This window comes from Lynx canadensis, chromosome A1 (assembly GCF_007474595.2).
Source record: "Lynx canadensis isolate LIC74 chromosome A1, mLynCan4.pri.v2, whole genome shotgun sequence".
Classification (NCBI taxonomy): Eukaryota; Metazoa; Chordata; class Mammalia; order Carnivora; family Felidae; genus Lynx; species Lynx canadensis.
The window spans coordinates 213,969,866-213,993,555 of NC_044303.2; the positions used below are offsets into that span (position 1 = coordinate 213,969,866).

At 35.7% G+C, this 23,690-nt stretch overlaps 1 protein-coding gene across 3 annotated transcripts in view; it reads left to right on the plus strand.

The window, feature by feature from the left end:
- Positions 1–23,690, plus strand: part of ZFR (zinc finger RNA binding protein) — an 84,328-nt gene that overhangs the window by 18,086 nt on the left and 42,552 nt on the right. For 2 of the 3 annotated variants that reach the window (XM_030331800.1, XM_030331786.1), the window contains exons 3-12: positions 327–350; positions 1,821–2,103; positions 3,721–3,865; positions 6,030–6,248; positions 13,392–13,639; positions 16,387–16,578; positions 17,097–17,388; positions 19,249–19,442; positions 20,853–20,972; positions 22,035–22,180. In XM_030331800.1, the coding sequence (XP_030187660.1) occupies positions 327–350; positions 1,821–2,103; positions 3,721–3,865; positions 6,030–6,248; positions 13,392–13,639; positions 16,387–16,578; positions 17,097–17,388; positions 19,249–19,442; positions 20,853–20,972; positions 22,035–22,180 (1,863 nt within the window). The remainder of the gene's footprint in view (positions 1–326; positions 351–1,820; positions 2,104–3,720; positions 3,866–6,029; positions 6,249–13,391; positions 13,640–16,386; positions 16,579–17,096; positions 17,389–19,248; positions 19,443–20,852; positions 20,973–22,034; positions 22,181–23,690) is intronic. The other variant, XM_030331794.2, reaches the window with a different exon arrangement.

The following is a 23,690-nucleotide window of genomic DNA, read 5'->3' on the forward strand; positions in this document are numbered from 1 at the left end:
ATTTATATTTTAAATATAATTCTTTTTCTCAGTTCTAGGAATTTTGAAGAAGTATAATATGTTATTGGCATTTTTTTCTTAAGGCTGTGGAATTATCCATAGAAAATGTCAATCCCAAACCAATTTTCCACTATTTAAATTTCCCTTTTCCTGTCTTTCAGTTGTCATATATGTAGAAATTATTAGCTATTTTTAATATCAAAATGTGGAAAACCTCTTCCAAATATAAATTATAAGAGTTTCTTTGGACTTTGTTCTAAGTTTTTGTTTTTTTTTCTTTTTCATATTGGGCTGAAATCTGCCACCCTTCCATCCATTGGTTCTAGTTCTGTTCTCTGGAGCAGCATGGAGTAAGTCTCTTCTATTAGAAGGCAGCTCTCATATCTTCCCCAGTCATCTCTTCTAGACTGAATGTTCCCAGGTCCTCTACTTTTTATGTGAAATAATACCCATACTTATAAGTTTCATATTGATTCCCTTTGAATACATTATAATTATCAGTGTTTTCCCTAATATGGTTAAAATGTGATGGCCCCAAATTTTAATTGTATGCCATATTGTATGGTATTGTGCACACCAGTGAAGAATATCCTGTACTATAACCCATGAATCAGACACTCTATTAGTGCAGCTTCAGCTTACGTCGGGTATTTTTTTTCTTAGCTATTCTTAACTTGTTGGCTCATATTAAAACTTACGGTCATCTAAAACCTGTCAGCTAAAATAACTGTTGGGGCTTTCCTTTTTTTAGAAGGCATTTCTGCCTTGATAATAAAACTTAAGTGTAATTCTAAGTGTATTAGAATAACAAATACACTTTCATGTGCTAACATCTGTAAGCCTTGGTTTTATATGACATAGACTCTCAATTTAAAAATGAAACATTTTTCTGAGAACTTTAGCTGGAAATTTATTTGATCTACAGTTTTGAAAAATGTTTTTGCCTCTTTATGTTTTAAATGGTTATGATTGAAAAGCATCTGACTTAGGTCTTCTTTTGCAACATGTGCTACATTTTTAAGAGAAAAATAAATGTATGTAATGAAATGCTGCCTGTAACTTGGGTAATTTATCTAAAATCATAGATAGTCCATTGTAGGTTTTGTGCCCTAGAGCAAGATTTCTCAACCTCAGCACTATTGACATTCTTTGGATAATTCTTTGTTGTGGGTAGTTGTCCTGTTTATTGTAGGATAAGTAACAGCATCAATGGTCTCTACCCACTAGGTGCCAGTAGCACACATCAATCACCACCACCTCCTCTGCAATTTGACCATCAGAAATTATCTCCAGACATAGCCAAATGTTCCTGGAGGGCACAATCTCCTCCAGTTGATAAGTACTGCCCTAGGGTATCAGAAGTATTTCTTATGTCAAATAAGTAATAGTTTCTCCCTTAAATGTTTTCTGTAATTGGAGTTAGAACTCAATATTTTTAACATGATTTCTTTGTAGAGTTTTTTTTAACTATGGAACAAGAATAAAGAACTTTACAAACAAATATTTTTTAAAATTCCTAGTTTCATCAGTTTTTCTTTTCTTCCTAGTACTGCTTTTTATCCCAGTTTGTCATCCCTGCTTTGTGATATGGTCCATGATCTTAAGCGTAGTATGTGTGACTATCCAATGTTTTAAAATTAAGGAATAAAAACTATACAACAGTAACAAATACGGTATTGACTAGGAGGTTTATTGAGTTCAAATACTTGGTGTTTTGTAGCCCGTGATTAAATTTCTTGAAAATGTGCTTTGTATTTTATTAAATGCTTAGATTTTACAACTAAATTGTATTATCTTTATTCTTCTACTCCACAATATAGCCAGCAGCCAGCTTCGGGTGTAGCCTACTCTCATCCAACTACAGTTGCTAGCTACACTGTCCATCAGGCTCCAGTAGCTGCTCACACAGTTACTGCTGCCTATGCACCAGCGGCCGCCACAGTTGCAGTTGCCAGGCCTGCTCCAGTAGCTGTTGCAGCTGCTGCAACAGCTGCTGCTTATGGAGGCTACCCCACTGCACATACAGCAACTGACTACGGTTATACCCAGAGACAACAAGAAGCACCACCACCACCACCCCCAGCTACTACACAGAACTACCAGGTAAGAAAACTACTGGTTCCAGTAGTCTTGACATACATGCTTCAATGGCCATAGTGTGTGATACAATGTCCAAGCCAGTGCTTTCAAACTTGGGTCTTCGGAAATCTACCTGTAATGATGAAGTGAGTGTGTGTTCATAGGTAATTTAGGGGCATCCTTGCAGTGAGTTTTATGTTAGTAATTCCCCTGAGTCCATTCAACTCCATTTTGTATCTGTGTCTGCTTTAATTAAAAATATTTTCCATTAATTACTGGTTAAATATTAACCAAGGTTTTCAGAAAAATGAAGACATAGTGAAGATGCTCCTTGTTTGTATTATGGCATTATTCATCCATTTGGAACACAGGCTGTGTCTCCTCTTTTGAGAACCACGAGCCTAAGCTATATAGGCCAAACAAGTTACATAGTGTTCTCTTGAAATTTAACAAGGACAGAAAACTGTTGCCTGTACATTGTTCCACTCAAGGTATTCTTTCTTGGTATGTAACAAATTGATGACTGCTCTTATTCATTTAGTTGCTTTTGGTTCAGTCTTTTGGGAACCCAAAGATCTAATTCCCTTTTATAGTAGTACTATGTTTGTTATGACACTAAATTACTACTTACTAAATTTGGTCCTCATGTTTTAGCAACCCATTTTCTGTTTGTTTGCTTTTAGGATCTGTATTTATTTATTTATTAATTGATTGATTGATTTAAATGTTTGTTTTGAGGGAGGGGGTGGGGGAGGGACAGAGAGAGAATCCCAAGCAGGGTCAGCACAGAGACTTACACAGGGCTCAAACTCATGCAAGATCATGTCCTGAGCCAAAATTGAGTTGAATGCTTAACTGACTAAGCCACCCAGCTCCCCTAGGATCTGTTTTTAAACTCAGATCCTTCTGGACTTTGCCTAGTTTTCCTATATTCTTTCTAAAGTATATAAATTTATTTTGTTCAGTAATGAATTGACATGTGAATCATAACATTAGTATTTTCTGTTACTATTGGGCAAGTTACTAAACTCAGAATTCCTTTTGCCATGTGTGATTGTTTTTATTATGTCCAGAGACACAATATAATAAATCCATTGTTTTTAATAGGGTGTATGCAACCCATCATTTTCTGGGCCTTGCCTATTTTTTCAGCCTTTCCACCTGCATGTCCCCCTCCTCACTTTATGCAGTGCCAGAGTTCACCCAGCTCACCTTGATCTTCACTGCTTTGGAGACTTATATACAGTGTTCTTTCTTCCTGGAACCTGAGTTCCCCTTTCCTTTCCACCCAGAGGCTGCTACTCATCATGTTGTTAATAGTGGTAAAGAATGAAAAGAAAGCCAGAGCAGTCAAAGCTTAGAACACACAGGTGGTCTTTACTATGAGATCCATTTTTAAAGATAGGCATTATTTTTAAATGCTTCAGTGATTTTTTTCTGATGTGAAAGTTAAACATGCTGCTTGAAATGGTTTTGACCTTATTTGAAGTCCAAAATGATTGCCCTTTGTTTTGAATTTGATTCTTATACATAGGTCTGTAGTTAGTTGTTTTCCTTTATTACACTTTTATATAGTAGAGTTGGGTTTTTTTTCCTGCCACTTCACTTACAGGAAGACTTTCTTTTATTTCCTTTCTTTAGGACTCGTACTCGTATGTAAGATCCACCGCTCCTGCTGTAGCTTATGATAGTAAGCAGTACTACCAACAGCCAACAGCAACGGCTGCTGCCGTAGCAGCTGCTGCCCAGCCTCAGCCTTCTGTTGCTGAAACCTACTATCAGACAGGTGGGTTTTATTAGCATACAGTTTCATTGAAAACTACTAAAATAAATTGTTCACTGTGTTTAATGAAGGTACCCTTTTGAGTTCATCTAAGGTCATTGTGTTACATTACTTAAAAAGAAGCAGGTTTTAGCCTTGTTCTCTGTTCTGCTGTTGTAATGCCTTTGAGTACCAAAGAGAGAAGGCCATGGGGACAAATCCTAATCATGCCCTTTTCTTACAGTTCTCTTCCTGCTGTGAAATAAGCTATACAAAAGGAGTTATGGTGATAATTTCTGGCCACATTCTTATCTTCACTAGAGATGCTCAGAACATATTGCTGCCTGCCTTTGTGTAACCAGTGGAGACCCTTTGAGGCCCCCACCTTTTTAAGTTTTTAAATGTATTTTGAGAGAGAGAGTGCAACTGGGGGGAACGGCAGAGAGGGAGGGAGAGAGAGAATCCCAAGCAGCCTCTGTGCTGTCAGTGCAGAGCCCCACACAGGGCTGGATCTCAAGAACTGTGACCGCATGGCCTGAGCTGAAATGGAGAGTCGGACACTTAACTGAGTCACCCAGGCACCCTGAAGATGGATTTTTTTAATAGAGATTGAATTGAAAACTTTTAAAAACAGCTGAGTTCAGAAAAGTAGACAGTTCATTTATTTTAATTATTTTTGAAGGACTGTGAGAGTGTGGGTAGAACCTTGGATTAGGAAAAAGTAGGACTAGCCTCTAGTACTGACTTTACCACTAATGTGGGTAGTGATTTTTACCTCTTTTCGTCTCTGTTCTCTTATTAGTAACTGAGGTAGTTGATCCAGATCTCTCTAGGGTACTTCTAGTTCTCAGATTTTTATGAGTCTCTTAAAAGTGGTATACAAATATTTTTATAGTTATGACTGATTTTTCTTAGTTTGTTCTCTAATGATTTGTGAGTACACTGATCTGTAGTGAACTTCCTAGTTAATTATCAAAGTTAGATTGTATTTAAGAGTCAGAAGAGCCTTGGTTTAGTCTTGGGTCTGATATTGACTATGTGACTTGTAAGTCATTTAGCTCTTGGACATTAATTTCCTTTTGTAAAATGTCCTGATCTGTGTGTTGTGTGGATCAAGTTTCATACTACATGTAGATAACAGTTTTATAAACTGAACTGCTGTTTATTTAAGGTGCCTTTACTAAACTAAGCATAAGGTACTGGCCCTCTGATATTTGGGCCTTTATCAGGAATTAGACTTGTATGCCTTAATGATTGTTAATAAATGATTAATTATTAATTTAGGGCTTAATAATAAGGTTCCTAAGATTCTTAAAGCATACGGTTTAAAAAATCCTTAAAGCATAAGGTTCCTAAGATTCTTAAAGCAAAATAAATATTTTGAACATGGTCAAAGGCAGCAGAAACCTGAATATTAGCCATTTGAGAACAATTGCACTCAAGCCATTGGACATTTGAAGATTTAAGTCAGTGTCACCTTATGAGTTGAAATTAGACTGAAGTTCACTATGAATGAATTAATAAAAATGTGATGAAGTATATTTGAACAAGTTGACGTAATTAAACAATGAAATTTTTTCAACGTTTATTTATTTTTGGGACAGAGAGAGACAGAGCATGAACGGGGGAGGGGCAGAGAGAGAGGGAGACACAGAATCGGAAACAGGCTCCAGGCTCTGAGCCATCAGCCCAGAGCCCGACGCGGGGCTCGAACTCACGGACCGCGAGATGGTGACCTGGCTGAAGTCGGACGCTTAACCGACTGCGCCACCCAGGCGCCCCTAAACAATGAAATTTTTATTGTGAATTGAAATACATATTTGAGGCTCACTATTCCTAATATTAAGCATAATGCTCAAATTAGACTGACTAGCCTAAATACACACACACAGACACACACCTTTTCTAAAAACGTTATTTAAGTAGTACTGCTATTCAGTTAGTTGTAAATTTGGACAAAATGCCATTTTGGAAATACATAGAAAGCATCTGAGAATGGGATATTAGATGAATTTATATAGATGTGTTATTTAATTGGTAGTAAGAATTTCAACCCTTGTGCTAAGAAAAAACTTCTAGCATCAAATTTACAGTTGATGTTTATACTTAGTTTGTCAATACCCTTGAAAATTAGAAAAAATATCAAGGTACACCCTTCTAATTTTCTGATGTCTCTTTCCCATTTTAGCCCCCAAAGCAGGTTATAGCCAAGGTGCAACTCAGTATACACAAGCCCAGCAGACTCGACAAGTGACAGCCATAAAACCAGCCACACCAAGTCCAGCTACCACTACTTTCTCCATTTATCCTGTATCTTCCACCGTACAGCCAGTAGCAGCTGCAGCTACTGTGGTGCCATCTTATACCCAGAGTGCTACTTACAGTACCACGGCAGTTACTTATTCTGGTAAGATGGATAAGCTGTGTTTAAATGAGTAAACAAGTTACTAGAAACTACCTTGTTTTATGGAATGATCTTCCTCCCAGTAGCCAGAATTGAATTAATTGATAGTTGTTGTTATATGTGCATAATGTAACAAATAGACCGTACCCTAGGTTGTGTTTTTGTTGGTGGTGGTGTTACTGTTTGTTTGTTTTTTTATTTTTATTTTTTTAAGCTAGGAGATTTTAACAATGTGAAATGCTCTTTGGGCATTTGAAAGGTAGTCATGAGTCCTGGGCCTAGCATTGCAGTTAGAGAAAATAACACCTAGTATTTTACATGGTCATTTTTTTTTTCCTGACTTTTCCAAATGAATTTGAAAACTTAAGGTTGACATTCAGGGACTACCACTGACAAATTGTATTTATTTCAGCTGTGTCAGGGAGCTGTTTCTTTATCTTTATTATCAGGAATAAGTAATCTTGAAAATATTAGGTAGCTTTTGTAAACATCCATAAGATTGTTCTGTAACACATGTCTCTTAGAAGGACAGAGGAGCTTTGTTTTCCTTAAATAATCATATATTTTTTTATTATCTTATTAAGGAAAGTATGTATTTCCTTAAGTAATCATTATAGTGAGAGAAATATAATCACTAAAATCTTACTTATGTCCACTGCTTTTCTCATTTCTAGCTGAGGTACTTTGCAGTGTTTCAGTGATTAAAATCATATGTTGTGGCAGCTCTTTCTGCCCACAGGTCCTGTCCCCGTGCTTTAATAAAACCACCTTTTTGGATTGGGAAAAAAAAATGACATGTTGCTTTTTTGTAGATCTGTAACCTTGCATTACTGTATGGTTTGTTTTGTTCTGCAGTTTATTTCTTAATACCCCATCTTGTTCCATGGAGGATTTAAAGCAATATGGGCAATTTTAGTTCTTCTTGATACTTTGTTGTAGCTTGGTGTTAGAAGACTAACTACAGAATTTAAAAAAAAAATTTTTTTTTTCAGAGTTTTTTTTTTTTTTTTTTTAATCTCTTACCCTATGCAAAATTAAATGCTTATGCTGGGTGCTAGGTATATAATGGTGAGTTAGGCACACATGGAGTATTTAGGAAAACCTTTTTTTTCTGGCTGGAATACAGGATACACAGGGTAAATCTCAAGATATGAGGCTAGAAATGTCATTGTGAAAAGCCTTGTAGGCTCTGTTATAGTCTTATGGGCCAAAAGGGTGCCAAAGAGGAAATCTGCAGAACAGGAGCAGTAGGAGCAGGTTTTAAGTTAACTGTGGCAACCATGCAGGAATGAATTAGGAGTGAGGAAATGTTATTATTCCTAGGTCTGTGATTCCTAGGATTGCCAAGATACTTTTCGGCCTCTCTTTATCTCTGATTAATAAGTTATAACTGCATATGGAATTATTTCAGTGGAATCTGACTAGACACATTTTAAAGTTTTGTTTTTCTCTTTTTGAGAGAGAAGGGGTGTGTGTGTGGTGGGGGAGGGGCAGTGGGGGGGTGGAGAGAATCTTAAGCAGGCTCCATGCCTAGCACAGAGACCAATGCAGGGCTCACTCTCACAACTGTGAGATCATGACCTGAGCTGAAATCATGAGTTGGACACTTAATTGACCCAGCCACCCAGGTGCCCCTGGGCACATATTTTAAAAATGTCCACATTAACTTCAGCAAAATAAGGAGTACAATAGTATTCTTTCCTATTGTTGCTTCTCTCTTACATGTTCTCCTCCCTCTCTTTTCTCTCTTCCATTGTCTCAGCTGCTTGAATAAATCTTACACAGGATGAAGTTTTTATTTACTGTTTTTATTTACTGTTATATTACATGAATAATACATGTAAATACATTTAAAACTAGAAACTATAGATAAAAAAGGAGAAAAAATTAAATCATTGGACATCTACTCCTAGATACTTCCTGCCATTAACATTTTGGTGCATGTCTGTCTTTTCTTCATGGGAATATACATATACAGTATATACCTTTTTTTTATAAAAAGGAATTTGTCTAATGCATATTATTTTGTTAATTGGCTTTTTTCTCATTGTGAATGTTCTTTCATGTCATTAAATTAAAATATATCATCCTTTTGATTTGTTTTTCCCCAACTTTTTATTTTAGAAAATTTTAATTTTGCAGAAAAGTTGAAAAAATAGTACAAGTGTACTATATACCATTTAACTAGATTTATCAATTAATATTTTATCATATTTGCTTTATCAAAACACATTTTCAAATGGTTCAGCAGTATATTTACAAGTTGCAGATGACCTGGTGCTTTGCCTAGAATTTTTCAGCATGTATTTCCTAAGAATAAGGGCATTCTTTTACATAACCAAATGCAAATATCATAAAACGAAATTGAACATGGATATTATCTAATTTCTTTAATTGTCCTCAAGTGTCTTTTATGGCTGGGCTTTCTAGGTGTTTGGTGTGTTTGCACTTTGTTTTATTTATTTATTTATTTACTTATCTATCTATTTAATGTTTGTTTATCTTGAGAGAATGTGCACAAGCAGGGGAGGGGCAGAGAGAAGGAGACAGAGGATCCCAAGCAGGTTATGTGGTGTTAGCCAGAGCCTGATGCAGGTTTCCTGCTCAAGAACTAGGAGATCATGACTTGAGCCGAAACCAAGAGTCAGGTGCTTAAGTGACTGAGCCACCCAGGCTCCCCATTTTTTTTTTTTAAGTTATTCTTTCTTTCTTTTTTTCTTTAATGTTTTAATTAACATTAATGTTTTAATGTTTATTTATTTGGGTGGGGAGGGGGAGGGAGAGAGGGAGACACCGTATCCGAAGCAAGCTCCTGGCTCTGAACTGTCAGCACAGAGTCTGACGCAGGTCTCAAACTCAGAAGTCATGAGATCATGACCTGAACCGAAGTTGGACATATAACCAACTGAGCCACCCAGGCACCCATGTGCTTCGTTTTAAATTCAGATTCTAATCAAGGAGCATGGATTGTACTTGGTTGTTATACCTTGTTAGTTTCAGTTTTCTTTAATGTAGAATAATCTCCTATTTTTATCTTGTCTCTCATGACCTTGACATTTTTGAAGAGTTCAGGCCAGTTGTCCTATAGAATATCTCACAATCTGGATTTTTCTTTCTTTATGCTTAGATTATGACAGCTTTTTAGTCAATAAAACTACCTAAGTGAACTTTTGTATCTCATCACATCAAGAGCACATAAGTAATGTTATAAATTCTGTGTTGGTGATGCCAGCCAGGTATAATGACTATCAGATCTCTCCATTTTAAGGATACCTTTTTCACTTTGTAAGTAACCGAGTAATCTATGGGCCTATTACCCAACTACTCTTCACTCTACGGTGTTAGATCCTTTGAAAATCTCTTAACTGAATCAAGTTCAATGATGGTGGATGTAAAATCCTTTTACATTGATTCTTAGCACTCTTCTCTAAGGAAGAGTCCCCTATTCCTTCTTTTTTAGTATTACTGTGGACTCATTCTTTTTTATTCATTGTAGTATAATCCATTATTCTCTTTTTTTCTTTTTGAGGCACACATTTTCCCAAATTTGGCCAATGGGATCCATTTCAAACTAGCTCCTGAGCCTTTTGGACTTGGCATCGTTATTCTTTGAGCCCCTATTTCGTTTTTGGCACAGTAAGATATTGCTGATACATACACTTAAAGCATTTCCTGCCTGAGTCTCACAACCAGCCATTTCACAAAGGAGCTGTGATTTCTAATATAGTATTTAGAAATCAAAATCTACGTTTAGAAGTACGTAGTTTTTAATGGGTGCGTGATATTTTATTGTATGGATGTACTATATAGATTTTAGAGTTTGTGTCTTGGGATGCTTGGTTTCGTATTAGGGAAAAGCTAAGAACGACATTGAGTTAAATAATCCTTGTATGAAAAGATTTGTGTAGTTGTCAGTTGTTTTCCTAAGATAAATTCCTAGAAATTCCTGTTGTGTCGAAGGGTATGCACTTGAAAAAAATGCAATACACAGTGTGAAATTGTCATCCAGAAGAGTCATTATTAGGGTGTCTGAGTTCTGTATATGCAGTTTTATATCAGCTACAATTTAGGTTAGCTATTTTTTTGGTGTCATTAAGATGAGTTCTAGAATATTGGTATGTACTAAATGGTGACTTGTAGCATGCTGAGTTTTCTACTGAAGTGGTATGTTTTTGTGATATCTTACACTTAAAATTTCAGCTTATTTAACTTACTAATTGATAAGCATTTTAAATAAGAGTACTTTTTAATTGAAACTGTTTTAGCCCTCAAAAATTGAGCTTTTACTTAAAGATGCAGCCTTATATTTGTTTTTCTACAGTGCTTTTACAAGAAATGTACGATTGTTTGCAAGTGTTCATAGGAGATTAAGTAGTAAGCTATAGTTAAGTTTGCCTTTTATTAGTTTTAGACTACATGTGTACAGATGGAGATTATTTTGTAAATAGTAAGCTTAACCTGGTTATTTTTGTGGTTTAGATAACTCAGTGTTTAAAGTACTTCACAATCTCTTAGCCTCAGTTTTCTCATCTGTCAAATAAGGAGATACTTGCCTTAACACACCTGTTTTGAGACTTCACTGTGTCTGGAAAACTGCCTGTCATACTGTGGATTCTCAATTAAAAAAAAAAAAAAAGCAAAAAACTACAAGTCCTGGTCATCCAGCATTGTAGTATGCTGTTGCTGTTACCCTGTTTTTTACTTTATGATACATAATTCATGAGGTTACATTTAAGTGGCATTTTTACAGTTTCTGTATATAACAGCTAGTTATTTAGAAAATATCTATTATAAAGATTCATACAAAAATCATGGTCCTAGCCAGTTTTAATCTAAAGGTAGCTTTAACTAGACAACTTAATGGATTTTAAGAGTGATATTTAAACTATTATTTTGAAGATACTTGGCTGTGAACTTAATTATATTTTTCTATCACATTCCTAAAAAATTTTTTTATTGTTTTTTATTTATATTTTGAGAGAGAGATAGAGAGCAAGCTGGGGAGGGGTAGAGACAGGGTGAGATACAGAATCTGAAGTAGGTTCCAGATTCTGAGCTGTTAGTACAGAGCCCGACGTGAGTCTCAAACTCCCCAACTGTGAGATCATGACCTGAGCTGATGTCGGACACTTAACCGACTGAGCCACCCAGGTGCCCCTCTTCTATCCCATTTTTAAATAACAAAGGACATTGGTAAAACTGACCAGAAAAGAGTTTATTGATCTATATAGGTTTTCCCTTGATCATTTACATCAGTTCTCTTTTTTCTTTCTTTTTAAAAAATGTTTGAGGGAGAGAGAGAGAGAGCATGTTAGCTGGGGAGGGGCAGAGAGAGAGAGACCGACCGACCCAAGTAGGCTCCAAGCTGTCAGCACAAAGCCCGACGCGGGGCTCGATCTCATGAACTATGAGATCATGACCTGAACCGAAATCAAGAGTCACACACTTAACTGACGAAGCTGCCCATGCTCCCCTACATCAGTTGTTTTCTAATTGTTTTTTTATCTGATCATATTCTTAGTATTGATATACCTACCTACTTCTCCCTACTTTTATTTTTAGATGTTTTCTTCTCTTATTACACTTTCTTTCTTTTTTTTTTAATGTTCATTTATTTTTGACAGGGACAGAATGCGAGTGGGTTAGGGGCAGAGAGAGAGAGGGAGACGCAGAATCTGAAGAAGGCTCCAGGCTCCAAGCTGTCAGCACAGAGCCCGACATAGGGGCTCGAACTCACAAGCTGTGAGATCATGACTTGAGCCAAAGTCAGATGCTCAACTGACTAAAGCCACCCAGGCACCCCTACCACACTTTCTATCTTTAGAAGCATTTATGTAATTTAATAACCTGACATAAAACTCTAGGGAGCCTTTTCATGCAAGTTATTTGGTCTCTTTTCTAGATATTTCCAGTTTCGGATGCCATGATTCTGATTTCCCATGCATCTTAAAATCCTCACCTTTCTAATTAATGTTTTCTTCCCTGCGTGTAGATGCCTTGGAGCTAGTGGGTCAGAAGTCTTATTTTTTTTTTTTTTCCAATAAAGCAGTCTGCATTTGAGACATCAAAAGTTCAGTTTTCCTCAAGTAGTTCTTCTTTGCCATCCTGGCAACCAGGAATCTTTTTTTTTGAGCCTTACATGACTCTTTTTCCACTCATTTCCACTTCAGAGAAAAAAGTCTTACTGTAATGGGGTAAATAGGGAGTCCACCAAATTTCCAGAGATCTTAGTTTAGAAAGGGGGTAAGTTTTCTAGTTTTGAGGTCCTTTTATACAGCAACTTTGTCAAATTTAAAACTTTTATAGATTTTTAGGTCTATAAATCACTGAACATAAACAACATGTGTATATTTATTATGTTTATGTCAGTAACAAGCTTCATGTGCTTATTCATTACACTTTGAACAATGGACATGGATAGAATCCATACATTCAACCAGAAAATATAGTGCTTTTGTCTCTTTTGGAGGATGAAAAACAGTGTATTTGGTCCTTAAGTCCAAAATCTTCCGTCTGTTGTCCTGTATATTCATCTAAACTCTGGTTCCGTATCGCAAACTTCTGCTAGGGTTTATTCACCTTACTTCTCCAAACCAGCTTCTGTCAGCCACTTGCTTTTATCAGTTGCACAGCCCATCAGTCAATCAGTGGGTTTCAAAATCTTGGTGTGTTTTCTGTTCTTTTATTTCTTCTATTCTCTTAGCCATCAAGTATATAAAAATCTTACTTTCATGAGTTTCTTTTTTTCCTACTAGTATCTTAGTTCAGACTCTTCCTCAAATTCAACCCTTCCCAAATTGTATTCAGAGGAATTCTTTTGGGAGAAATATTAACAGATTCCGTGACCATGTAACTTTATCACTCTGTTGTAGCCCACCAACTGAACTATATGTTTTTTGAAGGCAAAAACCAAATCTTAAACTTTTTCTATGCCTCTGTAACGCCTGGCATGTGTTGAGTTAAAAACTTGATTGACTTCGATAAAAGGAAGATAAAGATTTTTCCAGGTTTTGTGAGATACATATTTGTAAATATGCACACGTAAACCTACCTATATTGGCGGAATTTATTGAATTTAAATTCATGACATTTAACTTGGCCTTTTGTAATTATTTAACATAATCTTTGTTTGATTTTATTTGTAAGGTACGTCTTATTCAGGTTATGAAGCAGCAGTGTATTCAGCTGCATCCTCCTACTACCAACAGCAGCAGCAGCAACAGAAGCAGGCGGCGGCCGCAGCAGCAGCTGCTGCTGCAACAGCTGCCTGGACAGGGACCACCTTTACTAAAAAAGCACCATTCCAAAATAAACAACTGAAACCAAAACAGCCTCCCAAACCACCCCAGATTCACTATTGTGATGTTTGTAAGATCAGCTGTGCTGGACCACAGGTACTTAACGTTGTATGTTTTACCATGAGTCTTCAATGGGTATTTTTGATAGTTAAGTATGGTTGATATTCTAACTCTTATGCTTACAGAGAAGGTTTACATTTTCTTTCCTGTTAGCTTTTAGCTAACACATACATATTTTCCTAAACAGTCATTTTCAAGGAAGTATTTGTACTGACACATAAGAATTCTATTAAGAAGAAACTTTAAAAATGACTATGAATGTTAATGAAAAATGGGCAAATTGTACTTTTTTCCGTAAAGATACTTTGCTCTTTAAAGTAAAACTTAAGTTTAACTTAGAAGCCTTACATTCAGATTAATTGGGGTTGGGGGTAAGATTGAATTTTTATTTCTCTTTTAGCATCCACAGCTTGCTTAACACAGTTGGCTCTTGATTTCCTTGGCTTTTCTTTGAGGTCCATTTTGAGTGTATGGATAGAATTTTACACCTGAAAAAGGATGACCATAGAGAGAATTCAGCTTTACATACTTGCATTAAAGATGAGAGGACTTTGTCAAGTGTGCTACTTTTTTGGAGCATATAAATAGCAGAAGAAAATTGTCTTTCTGAATTTTAAAAATTCTTAAAATAAATTTTTTTCTAATCTGTAGTTTGCAGGGTAACATTTCTAATAAGACTGATTTTTGTATATGCTTTGTAGAATATTACTATTGCTATATAATATCTTCCATGAGGGAATAGGAACTTTGGAAACAAGAAAGATGTGGGGAAGTGTCTTTTTCAGAAATATCAACTAAAGAAGCATAAAGTAAAGCATAAAGTAAAGTATAGTAAAGCGTAAAGTAAAATCTTTATGCCCCCCCCAACCCCCATTTTGTTTTTTCCCTGATTGCTGCAGTTTAAAATGTGTGATTTAGGCATGAGTGTTTATAAAATCTAATATGTTCAACTCTTATCCCAACATAATTTGTTAATATTTAAGAGTGTGTGTTTTTATATAAAAATTTGATAAGCAGTTTGGCAGATAAAAGGCTTATTGGAAAGGAACAAACTTTGTAGTAGTTTCTTTCAGTTACATTGTTTTCCACTCCTGCCCCACCTGTGTACATTCTTGTTAATTTACTAGATAAGTTCTACTTTTAAATACCTATTTTTAAAGATTATTTTAAATTGTCAGTATTTCCTGTGTTACACCAAATTAGGAAATAATTGTGGAATATTTAATATATGTGACTAGTTATGTAAAACCTTTTTTCTCTCTATTTTGAGTGTGATAGGAAACAGTTTCATTGTGATTACATGGCTAGGGGAGAGGGAACAGGTGGGAATGTTGGTGTTGGCCCAGGATTAAACATGGAAGGAGGATATCCTACTCCACGATGGGCTGTTTAGAGGAGATGATGCTATGAGTGGCCTAAGAGATGTTTTGAATATGTGATATACATATAAAAGGATAGAACATAGCTGTAGGATGACAGGTGAAAAGCAGCATTTTAATGAGTATATATAAGGCTGACCATTGTCTAGATTGTTCTGAAAGAACAGGCCAAGCAGGTCAGAGGGCAGTGCCTTAAGGGGCTGATGAGCCTTAGGGAAAAATATCACTGATATTGTAAGTTAGAGTCTAGGTGTAGACCTAAGGAGGGAGAATAAGTGGGTTCAGATTTAAGGGGCCATGGTTCCCAGTCCTGGCTCCACCATTGTGTGGCTTTGGGCAAGTTGAAGGCCTTTACTTCTTTGGGCTTTTGTTTCCTCACTTCTGTGATAAGGACGTGCCCTAAATAATTGAGCCTCAGAGTGCTTCATGGAGCCAGTTCAGGCCACTGCAGATAACGAGAAGAATCAAATGGCTGGGTCTTAGGTCTCCCTCTTCTGTTTCAAAAACAACAACTTTCTCTACTTCTGTATAAGATTTCACTTGGAGAAAGGATTCTCTTTTTTAAAAATTAGAAAATCACTGTTTTAGGTTATCTTTAAAGTCCCATCCACCTCTGAGATTCTATGATGAAAATACAATTTTTTGCTAATTATACATCTGTCTTAAAAACAATTTTAAAAATAAAACATGAAAGAGGAACTTTTGGCCCCACTCAAGACAAAGCAAACAGTAGTCCTTAGTAGCCTCTTCACTTCTGCCTTCTTCACAAATCTGCCTTCTTTGATCATCTGATTCCAGACAGTTTTTTATACACAATTTCACTATTTTGTTGGTTAGAAGTACAATAATAATTTTTTCCTTGCAAATACATACAATTTTGGCTGTTACCTATTTTAAATAGGCTTTTGTTCGGGATGGCATGGATTCTATGTGAAAATGCATTCTAAGTAGAAAAGTCAGTTTTATAAATAGACATACCTATTTGTAAAGAGTCTTGTTACCGTTCCATAATTTTTTTTTCATGATGTAGATACAGCCCCCCATCTTAATTCTATAATGAAAATAATTTGTGGAATCATCACTCTGTCCATGATTATACATAAGCAGTAAAAGATGCAGATTCTTAAAACTGAAAGTGATGTACCTTCTATTGATAATGTGGCTAAGTATGAAAGGCCTTTGTAAATCAGTGTTAGATAAATGTATTCTTGGTAAACAAAGTGCAGAGAACCACAGATAAATATGGATAGATAAATAGATAGGGAATCCCACATGCTGTAATTGCTTTTACAGTTGTTTAGTACTCATTCTTAAATGAGTATTAGAGATTTGAGAATTGAATATTTTAAATGGTTATAGATAGAAAATTAGCAAAGCAAAATTTATCCTTTTTGTTTGAAACAGACTTATAAAGAACATTTAGAAGGACAGAAACATAAAAAAAAAGAAGCCGCATTGAAAGCCTCACAAAATACCAGCAGCAGCAACAACTCTACTCGTGGGACTCAAAATCAGCTACGTTGTGAGCTCTGCGATGTGTCTTGTACAGGAGCAGATGCATATGCTGCCCACATTCGTGGTGCTAAGCATCAGAAAGTAGGTGTTTTTTCCCCACACACCCTTATGTCTTACTCTCTTTTCTTTTACTTTTTCAATGGAGGGTTTAAGTATAGGTGACTTCAAAACTTAAAAACTGAGTGGATTACATGCCTTGTTTATATGTTAATATATATAAAAGTAATATCAGATAGTCATTGCTTAACGAGAGAAAGACTGTAGACCTTTTTTCTTTAAATTGAACTCGATCATTTATTCTGCCAATTGGAAATTTGTTGTATGATTATTTGCCCCCTCTTGTCATACTTAAATCTAGGTTGGTGTGCATGTAGCCAAGTTGATTTCATCTTCCTCTGCCTCGGTTTCCTCACCTAGTGCTAGATGGAATATGTATAGAAATCTGCATCACAGAGATTGTTTTGAAAGTAATGAGTTTTGTGTATAAAAATATAAAAATACGAAAATATAGTTCAGATTTTCATTGTATAAAATCTTTTAGACAAACTCAAAAATCTACACTTTTTGAGTTTCCTGACAAATGTGCTTTTATTTTGTAGGTGGTTAAATTACACACAAAACTTGGTAAACCCATTCCTTCAACAGAACCAAACGTTGTTAGCCAAGCTACTTCTTCAACAGCTGTGTCTGCTTCAAAACCAACTGCCTCTCCCTCAAGCATTGCAGCAAGCAATTGTACTGTGAATACTTCATCAATTGCAACTTCTTCAGTGAAAGGTCTTACAACTACAGGAAACTCGTCTCTTAATAGCACATCCAACACTAAAGTATCAGCAGTGCCTACAAATATGGCTGCCAAGAAAACCTCTACACCCAAAATAAACTTTGTTGGCAAGTACTGAAGATTCTCTGTGTTCCTCCTAACTCTGTCAAAGTGATGTTTCTTCTCCATTCCAGAACTAACCCATCTGCTTTATGCTCTTGTATCCGTCTCCTCCTTTCTTCTCTGGGACCTTCTTTAATCACATACCTGTTCTTTTCTCTTGAATTTTTAAGCAGTCCTCAATCTTCTAATGGTTTCTTCCTTATAGTCATATAGGTTTCCCTGTGTCTTCTGTAGTCTTAAAAAATATATATATTGTCTTATTACTATAATCTTCTCAAGCTGCAACCTAATTCTTACTTTCTCTACTTCTATGCTTTTTTTCTAGTCCTTATTAGTCTGTTTTAGTGTTTCCACTCTATTCTTCTAAAACCACTTTCAGAAGTCACTAAAGACCTAATTGCCAAATCTAGTGGCTAGTTTTCAGTCTCAACTTGTTGACCTCTGTAATATTTGCTCAGTTGACTGCTATATCTTAGAGCGTTAAAGTCTCTCCTGTGTCCACCCACCTCTTTCTCAGGTGTCTCTATCAGTTCTCCTGCCTTCAAGTTCATTAAATGGCGGTGCTCCGAAGATTGTGATTCTGGCTCTCCTCTCTAGTCACCCAGTGTTCTCAAGTTGTCTCATTCACTCCATTGTACAGGAACTTTGAAATCTTTCGGGCAAACTCAAAACTGCCACCTTTTAGAGCTATTTGTAGGAATTACCTGGTCATTATCTGTGTGGCTCTCTATGGCCAACGAGTGTCTCATTCTGTCACAAGAATACCATGAAATAATCTGTTCAGTTTGCTGCTTTTTTCACATGGAAAACTTCACTGACGTTATTTCCGCTTGTTTATTGCCTCCTTCAGTTGTGTACATAGTTCTTTTATTTCTGTCACCACAGTATCTCTACAAAAAATGTCAGTTTTTCTTCATAGCTACTGCCTTGTTTTTAGGCCTTCAAAGTCTATTCCTCAGAGCTTTGTCTCTGATTGTGTCCAGTCTCCAATGCTTGTCAAAGTTATTTTGTTAAAATAGTGTCAAGTTGTGTTAGTTTCCTGCTTAAAAATTTTCACTGACCTTCTGGCATATCAGAAAAAGTTATATTCCTTATTTATGTCATCCCACAGTCTTCACAATCTGACCCCTGCCTCATAGGTCATCACCTCTGTCTGTCTAGTAATTGATGCTGATGTCTTCCTTGAGTTTACCATAGTCTTTTAAACTTTGTGTTGTTGTGCGTGGTGTTCTATTTAAACATCATTCTCTTCTTTCTACCTGGCCAAGTTCATGCTTGTTACTCTTCTTTCAAAGCCCAGCTCAAGGGACACACCCTTGGTGAAGCCTTTCCTAACTGAATCATGTTAGAGGGGAGTGGCTCTTTTTTTTTTTTTTTTTAAGCATTCCCATAATGTATTTCTACTTACTATAGCAGTTACCACATTGTATTGTAATTATTTGTGTCTTCTCTTAAATCGTTGGCACCTCAAAGGCAGCTACACAGTCTTACTCTTATATCACCAGAACTTAGGGCATTGCCCAGTTGGGAGGGAACTGGGGTTACAAACGTGAATTAAGTTTAGACCCTACCTTTTTAGGTACTTGCTGTTCACTTTTAGGTACTTGATGTTAGTAGAGTCCTGGTGGGGATGGAGAGGATCCTTGGGTGGTGGAGAAGGGCAAAATCCAGACGTGTATTTATTTCGTTAATAGGATAAAAAGGCCAAATGGTTTATATGTTCTTCAGAATTCTGATGGATGTCACCAGGAGTTTGACTATCGGTAGAAAAAATAAGAACTTTATCTGAAATTTTTCCTGTATCAGATTATACATTTACACAAAAAGAAAGTTAAAATTACTGTAATTCTTTTATGTTCTTCCAGGTGGGAATAAGTTGCAATCAACAGGAAATAAAACAGAAGACTTAAAAGGAACTGAATGTGTTAAAAGCACTCCTGTCACCTCTGTACAGATTCCAGAAGTAAAGCCGGACACCGTGTCAGAACCAGTCACACCTGCATCTCTTGCTGCTTTGCAGAGCGATGTGCAGCCAGTAGGGCATGACTATGTGGAAGAGGTATTGATTTGAGAATACCGTTCCTGTGAGATTAGATATAGGAGAGAAGTGTGTGTGACTTTGTTGCAGGCATGCTTTAAGTCTAAAATTAGATTTAGGTTACTTATGAAGGAATATAATATGGTAGGTATTATTGTTAAAGGTTTTTAAAATACATGCCTTTGAAGCTTGCCTAAGTGATACCATGATTTTTAACTTCTCTCTTTCCCTTCCAACACCATCACTGTGATAGAAGGTAACGTTCCATTTGTTTGGTAGGCATTCTTGTATCCTTCCAAGTGTCCTGCAAATAAGAGTAAAAAAAAAAAAAAATTGTGAGCAGTGAAAATATTGACAGAGAGAGCCAGTATTTCTTTCTGAACAGTCACGTAGTTTCACGTGTAAAATTAAAGGTGCTGATTTAACAGATCGTGTTTATTTGGTTTCTCAAGCTGGTGAGAAAGCTTCTGGTTTTATAGCTAAACTCAGGAAATTGAGGAAAGAGGGAAAGTCAGAGGGTCTAATAAATATTTGCTGTTAGCAAAAGGCCCAACATAGAGTGGTATAGCACTACTCTTTACTTTCACTGTGTTGTAGAACATATGTAAGTTCTCTGAGCTTCAGTGTCCACATCAGTAAAACTTGGATATTTCCAAAGTTGTGAAGATTAAATAAAGTACCTAGAATAGCGCCTAGCATGTAGTAGGTTTTTGGTAAATATTTGTTCATTTTTTTCTCCCATCAAAAAAAAAATTATGTATTCTGTTGTCTTCTTTGTTGACCAGATAGAAAACTAGAATGTGTAGTTTATAAGTAGATCACAATTTTAAAAGTACAGATCTTAAGAGAGTAAGATTTGGTTATCTAAAGAAATATACATGGCCAGGACACCTTAGAGAAATATTATCCAATGACACTTTTTTTTCCTTTTTTAAATTTATTCATTATTTTCATGAGAGAGAGAAAGTGCAAGTGGGGGAGGAAGAGAGGGAGTCATAATCAGACTCCATGCCCAGTGCAGAGCCCAAGGCAGGGCTTGATCTCACAACTGTGAGCATGACCTGAGCCGAAATCAGAGTTGGACGCTTAACTGACTGAGCCACCCAGGCACCCCTAGCCAATTGCATTTAAATCTAAATGTTTGCACATGGATAAAAGTGCTGAAATTAAAGTTAATATCAAAAGCAAATACATGCTAACACATCTTGCATCTTACAGTTAAGAATTTTAACAATTCATTTCTATAGGTTATCCTTTCAAAAAATTATAGACATTGTCTCTTATTTTTTCCCCTACTTCAAACTCTTAATTGTTTACAACAGTTTCTTATCACAGAATCTGTGAAGGTTCGTGAATGAAATCCTCAACTGTAGCATACCTGTTATGATTCTTGGGTTTTTGTTGTTTTTTTTTTTTTCTCCCTGTGTCAAGGTACGAAATGATGAAGGAAAAGTAATTCGATTCCATTGTAAATTATGTGAGTGCAGTTTTAATGATCCCAATGCTAAGGAGATGCACTTAAAAGGGCGAAGACACAGACTTCAATATAAAGTGAGTAAGATTTCAACTTTTTTTTTTTTTTTTAAACACAGTTTGGAACATTCTATGTGGAAAACAAAGCATCTAAACATAATGCACACAGTTTGTGAACTTCGATTTTAACAGCATATCATGTCTCAGTTAGATTCAGATGTTTGTTTTTACTGATTAGTTTGTTATACTTAGGTAAGAACAGTATAACCATATTTCATCACTTTTAGTGACTTGTAACATTGCTTGGATCCAGTAATATGTAAATACAGATAATTGCTTCACATAAAGTGTTTTGAAAGAAGTATCAGGTCTTCATTTACCTTCTCTGTCTTGGTAGAATTCTCATTAAGATGAATTTTGAGATGAGAAATTCTGCATTGAAAACTTGTTAAGTGTTAAGTTAAATACAAATCATCTATTTAAAGTTTTGCTTAATATTTTTATTTATTTTTGAGAGAGAGCATGAGTAGGTGAGGGGCAGACAGAGAGGGGATCAGAGGATCCAAAGCGGGCTCCAAGCTGACAGTAGCAAGCATGAGCAGGCTCGAACTCATCAACCGAACTGTGAGATCATGACCTGAGTCAAAGTCAGATGTTCAACTGATTGAGCCACTGAGGCGCCCCCTAAAGTTTTTAATTAGGCTAGACTGATGCACTAGATTCATGTTTTCCCTTCTAAACACAGAGGTGGTGAAAATTAAAATAGTTGTTTTTTTAACCCCAACACTCAAACGTTTAGAATCATCTACTCACAAACAAGTAAAGGAAAATTAAATAGCCATTAGTTCCCTAAAGATTTCTTCAGTTGGTTAGCACTAAGTTATGTACTTTTTATGTAAGAAGTATGTCGTCATAAGTTTGGACAAGTAAGAATTTGGGGGTGTGGGAGGGGAAAACGAATGTTTATTAATGTATTCTGAATCTTTTCTCTAATACAACTTATTTACTGATCTTACTCTTATAATAGGAAATTTGAAACTGAAAGCCTCTATGATGAAAGAATATGTAGGATTGTATGATTCAATAATATGTGTAGATTGTTAGAGGGGCTGCTAATTTTGTAAATGTCTTTTTTAACAGAAAAAAGTAAATCCAGATTTACAAGTAGAAGTAAAGCCCAGTATTCGAGCCAGGAAGATTCAAGAAGAGAAAATGAGGAAGCAAATGCAGAAAGAGGAGTATTGGCGAAGACGAGAAGAAGAAGAACGTTGGAGAATGGAAATGAGGTAATATCTTTAACTTCTAGTAACATGATAGTGAGTGGTTCAGCCTTTCTAAAAAACAGCTATTCTGAGTATGTGACTCCCATTCAAAGCAATCCAGATTTGTTTAATGCACTTTTAATTTTCACTTTTCAGGAAGATCCTAGGTCTAGGAAAGAAATGCATTAAAATTAACTTATTGACTGTTCTAGTATTTGACCGTGGCCTTGGTATTAGGAATTATGTGGTAAGTGGTACCTTATATATATTAAATATGTGAAGAAATAGTTTAATATTATATATATATAGATTTATAGATTTCTTTTTTAAAATAAACTCTACACCCAGCATGGGGTTTAAACTCACAACCCCACAATCAAGAGTCACATGCTTTACTGATTGAGCCAACCAGGTGCCCCAAAGTAGTTTAATATTACAAGTAATATTATAAGTTTAATTATTATATGTAATATTATAAGTTTAATATTACATTTAATATTATATTATAAGTAAATGGCCTCTGTTTAAAACAAAACAGAACATTTGGTTACATAATAAAAATATCCTGAGTATAAGATTTGGTAGATTCTAGACATAAATAAAGTGTGGGTTTGTTTGTTTCAAAGAAATTTCTATTAAAAAAGCTTTAGAGGCTACAGGGAAGGAGAAAGGAGAAAATTCATCTTCTGGAGATATATAAATGTTTGGTTTTATTAGTATAATTGACATATCTTTAAATAATGCAGTTCAGGGGCGCCTGGCTGGCTCAGTTAGTTAGTAGAGCATGTGACTCTTGATTTTGGGGTCATGAGGTCAAGCCGCACATTGGGTGTAGAGCTTACTCGAAAAAATTAAATAGTACAGTTCAGTGTTTTTTAAGTAATGTTCACAGAGTTGTGCAACCATCACCACAATCAATTTTAGAACATTTTTATCACCCCCAAAAGAAACCACAAAACCCATTAGCAGTCACTCCCTATTTTCCCCGGAATTCCAGCCTTTACCCCCAGGCAACCACAATATACTTTGTCTATAGACTTACTCTGGAGATTTCATATAAATGGAATCATACAATATGTGGACTGTTTTGTCTCCTACTTTTGGTTAGCACAATGTTTTCAAGGTTCATGCATGTTATAGCATGTGTCAGTACTTTGTTCCTTTCATGGCTGAATAATATTCCATTATATGGAGGTGTAACATTTATCAGTTGGTAGACATTTGTGTTGTTTCTGCTTTGGGGCTATCATGAATACTGTTGCTAGGAGTTTTTGTGTACAAGTTTTAAAATACAGTTTCAGAAAACAGGAACAGAACCACAATGTATCACTTTTATAACCTACTTTTTTCATTTATATGTCAACTTTTTAAAAAATGAAGCTATATCTTTATTTTCGGGGCAGCATAGTATTCTCATATAGATGTGTAATTTTCTTTATAACTTTTCTCATGTTGTTAGATATTTACATTGTTTCCATTGTGTCTTTAGTCATTACATTGACAATCTTTGAGGTTGTATTATTGCATAAAACAT